This window comes from Tympanuchus pallidicinctus, unplaced genomic scaffold (assembly GCF_026119805.1).
Source record: "Tympanuchus pallidicinctus isolate F22 unplaced genomic scaffold, pur_lepc_1.0 scaffold3, whole genome shotgun sequence".
In the NCBI taxonomy this organism is placed as follows: Eukaryota; Metazoa; Chordata; class Aves; order Galliformes; family Phasianidae; genus Tympanuchus; species Tympanuchus pallidicinctus.
The window spans coordinates 47407603-47426590 of NW_026294747.1; the positions used below are offsets into that span (position 1 = coordinate 47407603).

General features: G+C 44.3%; 1 protein-coding gene across 1 annotated transcript in view; it reads left to right on the forward strand.

Annotated features, from left to right (window-relative positions):
- The first annotated feature begins 4164 nt into the window (after positions 1–4164).
- The window catches only part of EML1 (EMAP like 1), a 118349-nt gene continuing 103525 nt past the window's right edge, over positions 4165–18988 (forward strand). Inside the window, exon 1 of the mRNA XM_052693348.1 lies at positions 4165–5045. Coding sequence (XP_052549308.1) covers positions 5018–5045 — 28 coding nt within the window. The 5' untranslated portion in view covers positions 4165–5017. The remainder of the gene's footprint in view (positions 5046–18988) is intronic.

An 18988-nucleotide genomic window follows, 5' to 3' on the forward strand; every position in this document is an offset into this window, starting at 1 on the left:
TTTTATTTACTGTATATCTGCACATTTGCACAAAGCGTTCTTGTTGTGAGCCAACAATTGCCACTGTCAGGCTTATATTTCTTGGAGGAATTTCTCTCTCATTCTCTTTGAATGTGCAAAATTATTTTTGCTGCTGCTGGGCTGGTGTCAGCTGACACAGCTAATCTTCTAATCTTCTCTCTGGGGTGACATCAGAGGAGATGATGGGGACGTTTCCTTTCTTGAATACAAATCTCAGATTCAATAGTGGCTAATGAAAATCTCATTAATAAAATAAATTTAAAAAAACACAAGCCAGATTGTTATTAAGGACTCACATGTGCAAAATCATTATATATGTAGGGGGATATATATCGGAGATGTATATATGGTATGTATATTTCAGGGGGATGCTGTTATTCTTCTGTTTGCTGCTAGCTGTATCTTGCTTTCATCCCTTACTTTCCCTTCCCTGGATGTGTTGCATGAGACTGTGTCAGTGCATCCACTTCCCTTGCAATGTCATTATTCCACGCCCCATCTGTCATGTTGAAACGCAAAAAGGATGTGTCAGAAAACAACAATGAAATAAAATCCCAATTACTGGGACTTACTTTCTTATCTTTCGCTGTTGCACATGCAGGTGGAGCTCCCCAAGCATCCCACTGCTAATGGAGGCCAGCCTGCAGGACTGCCCTTAGGGCTGTTTAATGTCATCCACTGACACCACTCTGCTGCTATTTGCCTGCATCACTCTCTGCATCCCCCCACCCCCTCTCCACTCTCTCACAACTACTACTGGTACCCAGCGGGCAGAGATCTCTTCACGCAGCTGGGGGAAATCCAATGGAATTTGCATAAATTAGAAGCAAGAAGTACATTTTAGCCATTCACCATTTAAACTGCATGGAAATAGCACTGATGCAAAATACAAATTCCTGCTGAACTGGGCAGGAAGGTGATTGTTTTGGCCTCGTGAAAAACTGCAGACTGAGTAACCAGCTCTGACCTGGTTAGCTGACATCACTCCTGCTCCCCACCACTGTGCTGCCTGCTGTATAAGTGATGAAGCAGCCTAGTGTCCAGCTGGGAGTGATTGGGTGAGATGTAAGACATCAAGGAGCAGATTTCCAGAGACGCTTAGATCAGAAGCCCAATGGGATACGTGTATAGTCAATAAGTATGCAGAGGTTAGGCTTGGTAAGATGTAAGATCAATAAGCATACAGATGTTAGGATCAATAAGATTATCATGGTGGAAAGATAATCAAAATAAATGAAAATGCTCATGTTGTAGGCTTGCAGCAAACTCCACAAGGAGCAACCTCCAGAAAGTGATCCTTCCTCAGTGGCAGTCAGTCCTTAAATGGGGTCGAGGAGATGTGGAGCCAGGCTCCACCCCCTCCTGGTCACGCAGGTGAATTGCTTTCAGCTGTGCTCCCACGGCTGACTCAGTGATTGCCTCAGGTGGTCAATCAGAGATTCAGGCTGTGATCAACAGTTCCCATACAGATATGTAAGCATCTGTGGTAGAAATTAGGTCCCGCTATGTATCCTGCTTGGGTTAGATATTGGGGAAAGGCTCTGCCCCAGAGGGCAGTGGGCATGGCCCTGGGATGTCAGAGTTCAAGGAATGTTTGGACAGCACATACAAACATAGGGTTTAGATTTGGGTGATGCTGTGCGGAGACATGAGTTGGATATGATGTGGGTCCCTTCTGACTTGGGATGTTTTATGTTTCTATGATACTCATTGAAGTGACATCCAATATTCATGACCGTGTGCTGCTCACTGTGCAGATCCAGTGTAAAGACAGTGTGGGCAGATGCTCTGCAATGCCCTCTGCCCTTTGCTGGGACTTGAGCTGGGCACCCCATACTCCCTTCCTCTTTTCCTTCCTGAAGTATCTAGTGAAGTGTTTTTCCATAGGAGACCAAGGGAGGCCAGGGCCAACTTTCTGTAGGCGATACTCCACTGCTTCCTTCCGCATATTAAATTTACCATTCCTCCCACAGCATTTGTCATTGATCTGATGTAGAAGAGTGTGTGCTAGGCAGCAGTATGGAGAGCAGGCAGATCCACGATCTGTTTTCTCTGTGCGTTGAGGAATAAGCATCCCTGGGGCTCCTCACAAAGCCCAAGAGAGAGCACTTACTGATGGATATTTATCATGTTAATACCCACTATAATACTCTGTGCTTACTTCTCACATTTTATTGTTCAGTTCAATTTTAAGCTTTAGTATTTTGCCATGTGTAGCAGAAAAGCTAATTCATGGCCTGAACAAGTGATGGAGCATGTGGTCAGAAGACAGGACCAATCCAGGGGAGCTCAGGTGCATGCAATGCAGCTGAGTGACCAGAAGGGATGGAGCCAGGATCCACCTCTTCCCAGAACTCATTTAAGGGTTGGCAGGAGAGGTAAGAGTGCTTTGCTGGGGATCCCTGTTTACCTGAGGTCTTTTGAAGGTAAGCTGCTTTCTCTTATTTCTGTGCCTATAGCTGTTGCATTTGTGCTAATCCTCGCTTGCTGCAGCCTTGGATCTTGCTGCTCTGCTGTTGCTGTTGTGCTTTCCTTTGCATTTACACCGTGATAAAGACTAAGCTTATTCATGTATTCCCCAGACTTTCCCCTGTCAGACTTCAGTTTTCTAGGCTTGGCATCTTTCCAGGCTCCTTTCAGCCTGAGAGATAGAGAAGCTTAAAAGAAATACTAATTTTTGCTCTAAAAAAAAGAGGAGAAAAGAAGTCTTACATTTTCTGAAAAAATAGTTCTGCAATCAAAATTTCTAGGTATTAGAGGAAAAGTTTTAATTGAAAAAGTTCTTATTTGAGGTAAGCGGTGATGAGTATCCACGTAAGATCTAGAATGTATTCAACTTCTTGCCCAATGGTTATTACTCTGTTTCAGCGTTTCATAGAGCCTTCCCAGGGCTCAGCAGAAGTGGGGTGCCAAGTCCCAATTATGGCTCTAGTTAACATTGCTGTAGTAGTTGTAGATGTCTTTGTCCCTTCCCTTGCCCTCTCTGCTGCCTCCTCTGCCCAGAAGGTGTTGAGCCAAAGGCCAAGTGATGGGGGTGAGTGAGGCACAGGTTTTATCAGCCATTTGTGAAGATGAGTTTGAGCAGAATCACAGGCTTGGGAGCTGGTGTGAATTCGCTGCAGGAACCACTCCAGCACTGCTGGAGGACTCCAGCCAGCAGCAGAGGAGCACTAGCACACAGCTGGAAGAGGTAACATCAGATTGAGCCACAGCTGCTTGCTTTGAGTGCAGGGTGGGATGGCCAGCCCTTGAGCCTGTAAATACTCAGGCAGCTGTTTCACTTTATAACTGTGAGTGGATCCAGGAACTTGTGGGGTTTGAAGTTCAATTGGTATATATTTTTCTCTAGAAATGGGAGTCTGTGTTTGTACAGAGCCTAGCTAGAAAAACATCCGTCAACTCATCTTGGAACAAAATTTTTCTGCACTGGAACTGTGTGGGGAGAAAAGGGCACTCTGTTTTGGTGTAAGCCCTCTGCTCTTCCCTGGTGTGTACAGAGGATGAGAACAGATCCCTCCTTGGTTCTGTATCTCCCAAATCAGAAGTAATTCCTTGTAGGTGGCAGAGGAATGGGGAGGATGTGAGTGAGAAGGATGGATGCAATGCCCTGCACTTCTTATGTGGGGAGAAGAGCACAGGCTGTGGATGTGGTATTTTCTCTCTGGAGCTGACACTCTGAAGAATATCTCTAGGCTGCTGCATGAACGCATGTGGACATAGTCTCTTCCAATGGTTGTCTGTGGCAGAGGAATGCAGACTTCATGTCAGCAAAACCCCACCAGCCCATGGCACACAGTGCTAGACAGAGCACCAGGAGCCTCTTGGTAGACCCTGTGCAGGGAACGTGAGGCATCATTTTGGGAACATTTGCAACCCTTTCAGCTTCTGGGTTGCTGCCTGCTATCTGAGACTCAAGCTACCTACGGCTAACTGTGCTGCTGTGTACTCAGAGGGAAGAACCTGAGTGAAACCAGCCCAGCTCTACCAGAGATGCTGAGCATACACATAGTGCACTTCATATACATTAAGCCTTTTTTTTTTTTGTTTGTTTGTTTGTTTTTTTCCTTGGGAGCACTTTGATGTGGGATGTTTCCTAGACTCCAGCAGCAAATTGGCCACGTGCTGTGCCACAGGCTCCGAGAGCACCTTCCAGTGCACCCCAAATGGCTCTGGTCCCCTTCAACTCTTGACCTCCGGCTCTGCACCCCACATACCAACATTTGTGATGCAGTATTAAGTAACATAGGACATAGACTGCATGGATCCTCACTACTGACTGGACATGGCTGAAAGACTTAGGAATTTTATATAGAGCAAATCCCGTGGAAACATTCCTGAAGATTAAGAAGTCAAGCTTTAAAGGAAGCCATGAAATGCTTCATTAAAACTGTATTTTAAGTGAGCAGTGGTCACGAAAAGTAACAGAACAATCTGCCCTCGGAGCATTGCCACTGCAAAATGCGCGCTGTGGGACAGCAATGTCACGAGTGCCGTTTCCCAGACTCTGCAGTATAAACTAAGCAGGTTTATTCCTGGCCCCATATCCAGCTGTGCTACTCCAGCCCTGTCGTGTCCCAGCTCCGACCCTTGGCTGTGCCTGCAGTGCTGCTCCTGCACAGCCTGCGCTCCGGCACAGATCTGCGGCTCAGCTCTTAAAAGCTGTTTCATAAATATTCCATGGCCTTTCAGCCCGGGTAATGTGCCTCTGTGACATTAAAGAGGAAACTCCGTGAAGGGGAGGGATGACAACAAATTTATCCACCAATAGCACACTCTTTTGGCACAAAAGCACATTCTTATCTTTACATCCCATAATGAGAAGGCAGAGACGGGACTGTTGCTGCAGCTCTCTGGGTGGGTAGCCGTACCGTGGAAGAGCCGTGTGGCTGTAAATCGTGAGATATTTTCCACCCCTGCCTCCTCCGGGAGAAGGACCCGCGCTGCTGTTTGCTCGCCGTGTTTTCCCAAGCCCCCGGTGAGGAAAGCTTCTCACACGATGTCTGACTGCGAGGGACTGCCCGTGGGTAAGAGCCAGATTTATATTTACTGCAGCGTCCCGCCGGCTGGCTCGTGGTCTCGGGTTGCAGAGCCCCATGCCAGCCCTTTGCTGCTGGGCAAGGAGAAGCCCTGGTGCAGGGCTCAGGCGCTGCCAAAAGGCACGGGGTGAGGAAGAGGATGGGCAGAGTGGTGAGGGTTGCTGGTCCAAATGCTATCCTCAGGTGACAGTGTGGGTACAAGCCACCTCTGCTCACATGGGAGCATCTGGGGACAGATCCTGCAGGACGTGTCATGGGGACACGTTGATAAACCTGCATCAACGGCATGGCTGCGGCAGGGTAGATAAATGGAAGTGGTTTGTGTGCTGAGGGAAAATAGAAGTGTGCCTTGCTTTCAAAATAAGGGCCTGGTGTGTTCTGCCTGTCTGTTACTGTACCTGGGGTTGTACATGTCAAAATTGTCTAAGTGAGAGCAGGTTGGAACAAAGTAGGCTTCTCAGTTGATTTTTTTTTTTTTTTTTTTTTTTTTTTTTTTTTTAAACTTTGAGATGTCTTGTAAACACTCACTGTGCTGCCGGCATGGCAGGAAACTCTTGTCATAATGCTAGAGCTGTGCTCTGCCAAGGCAGTTTAATAATAGAGGCATGGGCTGTTGGAAATATCTTTTGTTTTCTTTTTTGTTCTTGTGCCATGGAAAATGTTTATCTTTTCATGTATGTTGTATTATATACATGCATATAGCACAGTACTGGTGCTTTACTTGTGGAGGCCGTGTGACAGAAATTAGGTGGCTTAAACACAGAAGGTGGCTGTGGCAGTGGTGTTGGTTTTCTTTGATCTTAGCTTCCATTTTGCACAAACAGTCCCAAGTCCAGAAATGCGCAACTGGAAAAGCATAAATTATGTATGCACTGCAGAGTGAGCTGCGCCATGCACAATCTCCTGTGTCCTCACACAGCTCCAGCCACTGTCTAAAGGCAAGAGGGAGGAGGATGGGTTTTCTTTGCTCATCTTCTCAAGGGGCTGCTGTGTGCACCAGCAAGGCTTCCTTTCTTTGGTACAGCTAGCTCTGAATTAGGGCCTAGCCTATTTGCTTGTGAAGCACATTGAGCTGTGGGATATTTCAGGATGACAGTGACGATATTTGGAATCTGATATTAATGATGAAACTGATATTGAGCATATAAAGCATGCAGTGTGCAGGATGTCTCAGTTACCTTCGCCAATGAGAGCCCAGGAAGTTTCCTTTAGGAAAGTGCTGGTAGGTGCAGAAGCATCTTGCTGCAGAGACAAAGCCAGCAGGGATGTGCGGTGTGGATGCAGCTCAGAAGAGTCCTGACACAGTAGGGGAAAGATTTGGTTTGTTTCTCCTTTCTCCCAACCATCCTCCTAGCCCCATGGCTCATTCAGCACTAGAGGCAGGCTGGTGGCCTTTCTTGTTCCTTAGGAGCAGAGGTGATAACCTAAAGTTGCCCCAGGGGAGGTTAAGCTTGGATAATGAGTGGTAATGCACTGGCACAGGCTGCCCAGGGAGGTGTGGCAGTCACATTCCTCAGGTGTTCAAGAACTGTGTAGATCTGGTGCTGAAGGACATGGCTAGTGGGCATGGTGAGATGGGTTTGGGGTGGAGTAGGTGATCTTAGTGGTGCTTTCCAACCCTAATGATTCTATGGTTCTATGATTCTGCAAGGTTTGTGAGTCCTTCAGTTCCCGGCAACTGGCTCTTTCCATCCACATACTATGAAATCAAGAAATTCCCTTTGCAGTCATCTCTCCTTTACAAGCCATTTCAGAGTTTAAAACTTTGGCAGTAGGAAACGTCCATAAAAAGTGTTGCAAGAAAATCAGCATAAAACTTTCTAAAATAATGTTAGCATCCAGCCATATGGAAACACCACCTCGCTGAATCTAATGATCATAGTAAAACTGGTGGTGTACTTCTAAAACCCTTATTTCTGAATTTGGCCAGGCAGCACAGCTGCAAGGAGCTGCTGTAGTGGCAAATGTCATGAGCACTGCAATGTGGTTGGGATCTCGAGGCCTGTTTACAACAGCCTGGACAGCCACATGCAAGTGAGTGTGCATATGTATGCATGCAACTATAAATAAGTTTAGCCAAAGCACAGTATTAGTGTCAAGTCTACACGACTGCCTTGCCAGCCCCTCTGCAAAGGGTATGCCTAACAAACAGCATCGAGAACTGGAGGTTGTAGTTACAGTAAATACGTGCCAGGATTTTTACAGAGCTGTCAGCCTACACAGGAATGTAGTAAGAACAGCTGCGTAATTGTTCCCTCCGGGCTGCTGTCTGAGGGAACTCTCAATACAATCTTTGAATTAAAATCTTTCAAAATCTTTGAATTAAGTAGCTGGATATGAATGTCTCAATGTACGTACCAATAATTATTCAACAAGAAGCTTTACTCTATAGGAATACCTATAGAGTGATTCTATACTGTGAGTGATTACGCAGTTTTCAGGGTAATGGCAGTGGGATTTTCAATCCCTGGTTTACGTTTGATTGCAGCACTGATTTGGAATGGAAACTGAACCTTTGATTAAAACAAAGTTTTGTTTCATCTTCTGAATGTAGCACAGGAGACATAAAATCCTAGCTGTCAGATTGCAGGTTAAATGTAAGCAAGTGAGTCATTTTGGACTGAATTCCTACTAAAAAAGGCATTTGTGAGTGTTACTATCAAAGTGATCTATTGGTGAGCAGAAATCTAAAACTTATACTATCAGTTTCCTGTTGAAACATGGGTAGATAAAGCAGAAGGAAACATCAGCCACCTCAGGACAATGGCACTCCTATTTCTATCTCATTAGTGATTATTGACATTCTGATGCCGTCCATTAGCACTAGGTACATAGATTTTTCTGCCATTCCTACACACAGATAAAAGAAAAGAACATCAATTATTTAAGTGCTTCCCCTTGTGCATTATTTCTGTCTTGTAAGGATCCGCAGCTCGGTCTCTGTGTGACTGAAGAGCTTTTCATGCACCCAGCATTTTGATTAGGAATATATGAGTCACGAAGGTTCTGGTTCTTAACACGATCCCTTTGACTTCAGAAAAACCTCTGAAGTCATACAAAGGTTCTTAAAGTGCCTCTTCCTCTATTTGCCCCTCTAGGCTGTATCAGCCACAGACCAGTTCTAAGTGGTGTGGCTGAATTTTTGTGGATAACATCGCTGCTGCAGAAGCACGAGGTATTCGGTCCCGAGAGATGAAGAGTCTATTGCTGAAGAGGGGGTAGTTCTTAGGTTACCAGGAACCTCTTATGTACGTATTTTCTCTGTTATACCCCAAAACAGGACAGAAAAGCAAAGAAGCAGAATTGAGTCAGCTTGTTCTGTGGCAGGTGGCATGAAAATCTGACTGAATTCCCTTCAAATTCCTCCTAAACTTTTGCTGGCTTTGTGTCAATAAAGGAGGAAATAAGACCTTTCAACTGAAGTGTGTTCTTGACTCTTTAGCTAAATACTTCCTTTCAAAGCTAAAATTACATGTTTCTAACGTGCCTTTAAGGGAGACTGAAGCCAATTTGCTAAAATTGCTGTTTGCAGAATCAGGATATCCCTAAGCCCTGCAGGAATGTAGGCTTCCTGAGCCTCAGTCCCATTCTGCAGTGTCATGGTGAGCTCACTGAGTTCAGCAGTGCGCCTGCACTGCTCTATCCCTGCACAGCCTCTGGGAATTGCTCTCTGCAAGTGAGGCATTTTGAAACAGCCCCATGATCCCAAATATCAAATGCAATGAGGATTGGTCAGGAGTTATCCCACTTGGGCAGCATCCCCTGTCTCATGGCCTACTGAAGCCCAATCCCTGCATGCAGCTGCTCCCTGCCGAGTTGAGCTGGAGATGTGCAAACTCTCTGATTTCAAAGCAGTGAGGCTGCAGTGACCCAGCTGCAGTTCCTTATCCGTATTCTCAGATCTTTTGTTGGGGAAAGAGATAGAAAGAAAATGTTCTTTTTGGTTTGGGAGCAACCTGAGGACTTCCAAGCCAGTGCAGTAATTCTGATGTGCTGTGAAAAGGAGTGGGTCAAAGGGCTGACAGCAGCTCCATTTCTCTTCTGTGAAGTGCCACAGACCACAGATCTGACTCTTTGTTGTCTAAACCAAAGAGAAGAGCAGTCTGCTCTCTGCTGCAGCCAGGCTTGCTCTCAGTGTGGGCTTGGCTCAGCTCCAGCACAGCACACAGCTGTACAGAATTATGCAGCACAGCTCCTCATGCATCCCTATTTAAATGTGGTGGGTGAGGTCTCCACAGCATGTGTGCTGTGCATTTCTGGGCTCCACGCAGAAGGTATTGCAGCTAGCAGAGACATTAATGCTGTTCAGAAGTCTAGGTTTGTTGAAAAGTATTGAAATAGTATCTGGAAGAGCAAGTGAGGTTTTCCTATCCTTTCCCATCTGTTTTCTGAGGAGGGTGGTGCTAAAGAAGGAGGCTGCACATTGTTTCTTGTCAGTCCTAGCCTGTGACATTTACAGGAACTGAAGACATGTAAAAACCAAAGGATGTGTTTTCCTCTACCTCCCCACCATGTGCCACAACATCTGCAGCATTTGCAGCATAGTCTGTGCTAAGCCATTGGTGTTTAGGAGCTATAACTGCCTTTAACACTGCTTGCTGTCTGGGACCCTCCCTTGCTTCAGAGCTGTTTCATGGGCATTAATTTTAGAGGGTGGAGCACATTTCCCTCCTTTTTGCAATTTGGGCTCCAGATGAAATGCCACTTTACCACTGTACTGACTCAGTGAGTTCCTAGCCTCTCATTTACCTCTTTAGTCACCTCTGTCCCTTGTCATTTCTTTCTTTGCTGCCTATGGTCAGTTCTCTCACTACCCACTGATTGTTCTCACAGTTAAATTAGCAGAATTCAGGATTCCCTGAAATCCTTCAGCTGAAACTTATCTGACAGAATGATGAAATTCCCCCCAATTCCTTGCTTTTGTGAAATAGGAGAGAAATGCTGGGAGAGAGGAATGGGCTCCTGATGCTTGCCAGGCACTGGTTGGGGACCTGCTGGTAGAGACTAAGTTCATTTCCTTGCAGGAGTTCTGGGCTCCTGTGCTGCGTGGGAAGAGCTCTACATTACTCATGCTTTGTCCCAGCATGATTGCTGAGGGAGATGTATTTGTATTTGTACCTCATTCCAACTCACTCAATGTTTCATCCTTCTCCCCCTGAAACATTCCCAAATATGACTTAGCAGAAGTCACTGCCATGTGTGTGGTATTAATCAGAGTTTATATATGAGGCACTGAGCTTAGCAAGATTAAAACAAAACTAGTTCTGTCTGATGTGTGTCTGTAACTCCAGCTGCTGAGCCACATCATAATGCTGCATATATTCAGTCCTCATTTACAGCTATGAGAGCCGGGCACGTCTGTAAATCATGTAATCATGGTCTCTTGTTCAGTACCAGGAGATGAGGAAGGCTTTGCTGTGACCACTTGAGAAAATCTTGGCTTCTGTAGCTGAGCTGTGGGGCAATGTTCCTGCCTTCCAGAGGAACTCTGTGGTGAGAGGCAGATGCAATCCAGTTCCTGGCAATTCTTTTCAATCCGATCTAGCCTTGTCTTTGATTGTCCTGGAATTGCATCCTTCAGTATCTTCTACAGGTGAAGCTGTGATCTTACAATAAACAGCTTTCTGGGAACAGACTAGTCAGAAAATATAAGAAACTTCTATCACCTCATTACTAGATCTGTAGTAATAAATATACTTCCTCAATTTGTGATAGTAGTAACCTGGTGCTTTATTAACTGTACTGATCTCTTCACGCACCAGAGGCTGTGGCATAAGCAGCTTGCCCCTGGTACACAAACCCTGTCATTTTCTGCAGCTCCTGTTCCCCATAACCAAGTCAGTCCTCTTGCTACAAGAGTCAGCTGCCCCTTTCACACACATCTGATGTAGGCATGAGATTGCAATGTGTTTGGGCTGCAGGCATATGGGTCCCATCTGGAAAGGGTTCTGAGAAGGAAATGATTGTTTCCTACATCTATCATAAATTCCGAGTGGTATATTTAGGCATAGCTGTTTGAAAACAGACAGTACATTGATGAAACTGAAGAAATTTCACTGGGAAATTTCACCTAAAATGTATGATTCATTGTAGTGCTGCCAACCCTTTCATGTTATCCGTGAGCCTTAAGTTTTGTTATAATCTTTTTGTTGAAGTCAGGTTTCTTGGGTTGTGAGATTTTGAGGGTCATCAGGATGTCTACGCATCATCCATTCTCACCCATTCAGCAACAAATAGGGTGTCTTCTGCCACTGGAGTAGAGTTTTTTTTGTTTGATAGATGTTTTTTTGTTTTCTGTTTTTTAAACATCTAAGTCATAGGGGGAAGTATCACATGGGAAAGAGTCAGAGAATGTGCAATGTCTGGAACTGGTATGGCAGTCTGAGGCACACAGTGCTTGCATGTGTAAGCGAGAGGATAGTATTTCTCTAACAAAAACTGCTTTTTTAGACACCAATCACTTTTTGTTTGGAGTCATTTAATGAAAAAAATGAAAAAAATTCTAGGGAAAGCATTCAATCTGCTCTCAGCTTTTCACTAGAAGAGCAGTTGTTTTCTCAGCAAACTCCTCTCTTGTGATTACTTGGTTTCTTTAGACTTTTGGGGAGCCTCCCTGCACATAAAATAGCTGAACAGCAGTCCTTTATTTCTACTTTCCTAATTCCTGCTAAATAGCCAGTTTTCATTTGTTAGTTTTACTTCCTCACTCAAAAATGTGTCTCAAAGTTGGGTGCACGATTAGAGTTTGATTCCTTTCCTTAATGAAGTTCAGCAGCTTGGCTGCTCTAGGTAAGTGCCGAATCTTTTAAGATTTCCTTGTTCTGAGGCAATTGCTCAATTGACGATCTGACTTGTGGAATTAAGCCTTATGCAGGGACAGAGAAGAACTGGAAGCAACAGAACAAATTAATGAGTTGATCTGAAGGTCCACACCAGGGCACTCATACAGGCAGATGCTTTTTTTTTTTTTTTTTTTGTGATTCAGAGTGTGTGTTTTCTTGGGAATGAACCTGACTGGAATTTGGGGTTGTTTAAAACAAGGAGCCAGAAAATGGAGACCAGATTTTCTTGCTGCTACTCACTGCAGAGCTTTGCAACAGGCTGGGGGCCAATGCACGCCTGCTATACCTCTACAGACTTGGACTTGTTCCTCTTAGAGCAGTTGCTCCTTGCTTCAGCTGAACTCTAGATCTTGTCTCCAAGGTTAATATGAGACCACAGAAGTTTTCATGTCCATCAATTTCTGTATGATGGTCAGGTATCAAAATGGTGTGAAAAGTTGTCAGGATGGATAATTCTTCTCTGAGCTGGGATGACAGCCCTCTGCTTGGAGCTGGAGACTAACTGCTAGTTCTTACTTATGCTTCCATCATTTTCCAAAAGCCGCTTAGCAGAACTGAGATATTTCCTAAACAATTTCCTTCTCTAAATTCTCTGGATACTGGTGAAGCTTGGCTGCCTTCCCTGTATTTTATGTGAAGTTTAGATGGGGAGGAGAGATTTCTTCTGCGTACCTTCATTTTGTGGGTTACCCACTGACTCTGTGGGCACAATGTGATCTAAAAATCCCATTTACTGCACAGCTGAGAGGACTGGGAATAGGAAAACTCATTTCTTCCTGGTAACTTCCTGAAACATTATGTATTCTTGGTGGAAATGCAACAGAAATTCAGTGATATTACACATCTCCAGAAGTGAAATTCCCTTGTGTTTTTACCTCCCAAAATGTATTGTGCAATGAAACAGTGCCCAGGAATTATGGACACTGAGAACTACCTGAGTAGTACTTTAGGCAGATGCTACCAGGGGCTTACCCTGTGCCTGTAAGGACACTGCTGTTTGTCCCCAATGAATTAGGGCCATCTTTTGTTCTTATGTATTACTTTGGCCAGATAATAGTGCCCCAAAATTTTCTACCTTCAGCTGCACTCGCAGTTCTCGAAGTTCCTAAGTATACAGTGTCCCTGCTGAGGTGTGTTGCTCATTAGGGACATTCAGACTGAAATCTCTCTGGCCCTTCCTTGTGGTCCTTCCATCCCTGAATATTTGCTGCTTCCTTCCTTGCCCAACCCAGCAGCAACTCTTAGAAAGCACCTTTGTTTTTATCCAGATATAGTGGATACCAGTCACTGGAATTTACAGGAGCAAAATTTTTCCACTCGTTCATGAAGTACGTATGCAAAGGTCATTTTCTGCTTGAAGAAGAGATCAGGAGAAATTTCTTAGTGCTACTTTGAGGAAAAGATCTTCTTCCATTTTCACATCTTTAATAAAAACTGGTTTCTGTAATTCTTTTGCAATAAAGACAGAATTCTACCAAGTATCTGGTGATGACCCAAACCACAACGGTGAAATATAAGCCACTTACTCATGTCTCTAAAGGGAATTATAGCCTTTAGCAGGGTTCATTTGAGGCATGCTACTTAAGGTAATAGGGCAGGACAATCTCATTAAGACTTATTTCCACCCCATTTAAAATACGGATTCAGAAGTACAGCTACAGCTGCACTGCTTACAGAAGAGATTAGAGAGATGAACAGAAAAAAAAAAAAAAAAAAGTCCATCACTCCAACAGATACAGCAAACAGATTTCCAGCAGGCTTGTAAACTGAGGAAATCAGAATGAACTTTTGTCCTTATTACACCACATGTTATTTTTCCCCCCTGCTGGTTTTAAGAGATATTGCATCACTTTGGGAAAAGGAGGGGGGCAAAACAATGGCCTCTGTTCTTCCCTGCATTCACTTGAGCTGTTTCAGAGATGAATTCTTGTCCATGCTCGTTTGGGAAATGCATGGCAATGAAAAAGTAAATTTTCAAACATTTTGGTTTGTGTGGTAAATTCCCTAGGTAGTCTGCGATGTGTTCAAAGCTTCTAGAGCATTGTGTTTGTCCTCCCCCGATGATGATATGGGGAGACAGTAATCCCTCTAAGTGTTGCTTTTTGTTTCTGATGGAGTGATTGCGGGTTATTCTGAAGAATTTGTTTTCTCTGCTTCTTCATTGTAAAAGAAGCTGAAGACCTTTCTGCTCTGGATAGCAGAATTCGCTAGATAGCAAATGCAGCAACCCACTAAACTAACAGTCGTGTCTTTTTTGAGTGGCAATGGATACACTTGGATGCTTCAAATACTAGAGCAAGCTGCACCTACCAGAAGAGACCTGTGGTGACCATGGCTTGAAGCCCATGGCTTTTGGGATCAGGTACCCTGTCATACACAGCCCTGCTCCAGCTCCTCTTACAGCAGGCAGCAGTGGGGCCTCTCCGGGGCTCAGCCTGCTGGGAAGGTGAGCTGCAGGGTGCACTGAGGGGTGCACTGAGAATGATAACGTGAACAGCAGAGGACAGGATCATCAGCATGTCCTTACGGTGTTTCTGAATGGCAATAAATGTATGTTGCCGTTCAGAAATATATGAACAGATTTCTTGCTTCTCTCCTCATTGCACTCTCACCCTTATCAGATTTGGATCATGTTTTTTGATTTACTGAAACCACAGTGCTCCCAGAGGTAAAGGCGTTCTGCCTCCTCCCACACTTCCTAGCAGAAGCTCAAATGGGAAGTAGATCCAGCACCGCTGCTCTGTGTGTCTTCATTGGCAGTTGTTAATGCATAAACATGCATGGCACTGCTGTGGAGGCCAACTAAAATCTGTGCGTTGGAGGAAAACCAAGGAATTGAGTAGAGAGAAAAATGCAGTTGGTGCTTCTAAGGGCTGATCACCATAGTATCAAACCACTATTTACAAAACTTCTTTGTGGAGAATTTTCCGTAAGCTCTTTCCTTCAGTTTCAGTTAAACTCAGTGTAGCCACTGCTCTGGATTTAAACTTAGCTTTGAATGGCCTGTAATCTAAACATGGAAACGTTTAAGTCATGTGCTAAAACAAGAAAATGAACTTGTGGATGAAGGTATATGGTGCAACCCAGAGCAATGCAAGGCCCCTGAACTGGTTCTGTTGGAGCTGCATCCCTGACATTCTGCTGAGATACCTTTATGCAAACACCAGAGGTGTGTCCAGTGAGAGACCTTCACACAAGCCCCAAAGATAGAATCCCTGGATCCCAAAGGTCGGACAAAGCAGACAAGGGTGCAGTGTGTCCCTGCTGTGTTGTTATAGCTGCATTTCCAGCTTTCACAGAGCATCCATGCCCCGTCCTCTTTCCTAGGATGTCAGTGTGCTGCAGCCAAGAAGGAGTAGAATAAAATCCTGTCTGGTTTTGGTGACTGTTGTGTGAAATACAGATCAGACCCTAATACAAAGGGTGAGGATTTAATTGGGTATCCAGGTTTCATTCTGCTCTAATCTAGAATTATTAAGGAAATTTATATATTTAAACACAATGTTTAGCCTGACAGTGCCCTTTTGAAATGCTTTATATAAGCTCATTAGAAGCTTCTGTATGATCTCATATTTATTATAATTAGCAAATCTTAGTGGATCAGTCTCATTACAAGAAATATTTTCTGTTCCGTTCCTCCACCTCCTGTCTGTCATAACCTAACCATAGCCACAATTAGATCCTTTCAGACATCAGCTTTTTGCTCTGATGGGCTCTGAAGAACAAATAAGAAAAAGAAAAGATACAGAAAATTAACCACTGAGAAATCAAGAGGCTCTTAGAATAAGCGCCTCACCAGTGTCAGGGCTAGCAGCAGTGCCAGGGGCATTAATGGCACTAAGGCACTTAATTCCAGTATGATTCAGAATCATTTGTAGCTATCGGCTTATTCCGAGTAAATCCTCTTCCTTCCAGCTCTTTTGTTTGCCATCCCTTGACAAGTCACACTGCATGTCAATTAACTTGTATGGTATGTGAAGGAAGGATACATTTTCATTGGTATCTGAAGATTCATGCATGCAAATGCTATTGTAGAAATACTAACGATGAATAGTATTAATAGCTAATGAATCCAATCCTTTCTTTTATTATTATTTTTATTTATTTGAGACCTGGCTTTGATATAAAATATGCACAATGAAGGGGAAAGACCTATTTTTGAGATTCTTCCATTCAGCAACAGTCTAGCCCAGCTAGCCCCAGCCGCAGCCTGGACCTCAATTCTTGGCTGGATTCAGCCTGAGGTCCTTGTTTGTAGGTGAAACAAGGGCTACTAAAGCCCAAAGGGCTCTTGCGATTCCCAGAGTGAGCAGAGGTTTGGGTATCTCAAACCTCATAAGCACTGGGTTTCCTATACATTGGCCAGTTCAAGACCCACATGCCCAACTTTCTACTCGTGTGTGCCCACAGATGCCTGAGTGCTGGCAGAATGGAGATTGTGGTTGTGTTTATGCTACCACAGCCTGAGAGGACCCAAATCCTCTTGCAGTGGGACTCTGAACTTTCAGGTTATAAGGGGAAATAGTGGCTAAGAGCAACTTTCCAGCATCCTACTGCCTCTTGCGCGTATGGTTTGGTCGTCTGTTTCCTTCTTGCTGTTAAAAAGAATCAGGAGTCTAGTACAACTAGCAGCTGCCTCTGCTATGCTGCAGAAAACTGCATCCTGCACTGCCTTATCTAAAAGATAGGAGCTAGTCAAACTACTGATGGAGTGGGCTTTGTGCTGGGGTCTTGTGAGAAGACCAGTAGAGCAGCATTTAGGAAGCGCTGCAGAAATTGGTGCCGCCCCCTCAGCATCTTCCCTTCTCCCCAGCAGTGCTGTGTGTGCATGCAGAGGAGAGGCTTGGTCCTCTGCCAGGCTCTGGCCCTTCTCGGTGTGCCTGTATGGTCGACATCTTCCCTGCTGTGCTGTGCTTCTGCCCTGTGTGCTCTCTGTGCTTGATAGCTGGAAAAAAAAACACTTTGCTGCTCTAGATTTATTTATTCATTCATTCTGGAAAGGGAGAAAATGGTGCCTATGAAGTCTACTTATTGGCTTAACAACTGTACAACAACGCACCCAATTGCTACCATCTTTGTGAAGAACCACTGCAAAAAGTGCCAGGAATCAGACCATTTTAATTTACTGTAAACATTAAAATTGTCACACAAGGTTCAGAAACTAGGGATTAGAGAGTTCATCTTGGGGACCTGAGAAATAAGGTTACCTGTCTATTAGAGGCCCATTCCACAACATTTAACAGTTAAGATTTAATGGTCCAATGCATGGACATTTTCTAGTTTTATTCTTTCCTATTTGAGTTGCTATTTGAGTCACTGGCCCCAACTGAGTTGCTTTTTTTTTTTCCCTAGCATATGTCCCTTCACCCTAATGCACTCCAGAGGGCAGCCTGCTGCTCAGGCACGTGGAAATCAATCTCAGAGTGCTTCTTACAGACCCGAAGTGCAAGCCTCGAGCAGTGCTGTCTCCCACTGCCAGGAGCAGAAATCACCACTTGCTCGATGCACTGAGCTAGTTTGCTATCCTGTCTGAAAACATTCACCATGAGTCTGCCTCATCACACGTTCAAAATTTTTCCTGGATTTCAGTGAGCTTAGCTTGGATTTACTGTGTTAAGTTCTCATTCCTGAAGCCTCAAGTTCTCATCTCTTATTTTTCTTCTAAATTCTTTGATCCAAACATGCTTCAACTAATGAGTGTGCCTTAGTCTTGTTGTGTCTGGCACAAATGTAATCTTTATGGCATGTAGTGATTGAACTGGAAAACAGGATTGATACCTACTTCCACTGCCTCTCCAGGAATGTATTTAGGACACAGGCTGGAGATTAATGCCTTGGCTGATAGTAAGGAGCATTAGGAGCAGAAGAGAGATAGGGTCAGATTACATAAAAAGAGAAACACTTGATGTAGAATCCAGTGCTGTGGAGAAGAGAGCAGAGTACCTTGTGGCTGAACTCAGTGATGTCTCAAAGCTGTTCCATCTGAGATGAAGCCAGCAACAACTTAAAAACTAAGGTCTGTGTTCCAGTTGGTCACAGAAAATATAGAAAGGGGGATAAATACTCTCTGTAACCCTGGCTGCCAAAGAAAATGCAAGAGAGATTATTTTCAGCTGCTTACTCATTCGGAGGGAGCTGCAGCACATAGCCTTGCTGTGATTTTTGGCTGCTGGGAGCCAGCAGCTTTTCTCCGTGAGCTTGGAAATGTGCATCCAACTCATGAGGGAAAACATGGATACATCGAAAGTTTCCCGATGTTGCCTTGTTAATGAGTTCTGTGCATTCTGAGCATGAACAGTAGGGTTTGTTGGAAAGGAAAGTGTTTGGGGAAACTTTTACAAATGAGAAAACAAATAGGCTGGCATCTCCTGTTTTGCTCCAATAAGCGTGCTCAGTATTGTGTGCAGATCTGCTACAGAAATCACAAGCCTTGTCAAAGGCAAGGGCATTTCGTAATACAGATTGTGTCTGCAGGGGAAACAAAGGAGGCTGCCAAATAATATTTATGAGTATATCAATAAAATACTGTTTTGCTACAAAGAAACAAAAAAAGGCGAAGAATTTGACTACGTGGCTTGTCTGAACTGCGGAGACCAGCCATGCATTTTGTACCCAAAGGACTTCATTATCATTCCTCAGTCATTCAAGCAAACCCTAAAGACTTTCCAAAATGACCCTTAACCACAAAAATTAAAACCATTTTTATTCTATTAGTTACAACGGAGTCCTTCTAAAGGGGAAAAATATCTAAAATAGGATCCTATTGGGAGCTATGGAAGGTGTTTCTAGTCCTGGTGCCACTGGTCTATCCCTGCTCCATGGCCTTAGCTTTTACTTTTGTACAAGGAAGGTGAAAGCTGCTATCTGTTCTCTCAATACAGTACTGCTGCAGCCACTCAAGCTGCCCATTTCAGAGTCATAATGCCTCTCAACAAGATGAGTTATGCATTCATAAATGGACACTGGCACTACCAGAAGCCCCAGTTTCATTTTCTCCCAATCCACGTGTAGTACAAATGCTAAATCATGGCCCAAATCAGTGATGGAGCACCTGGTGGGTAGGTAGGAGCAGCCCAGGGGAGCCCAGTT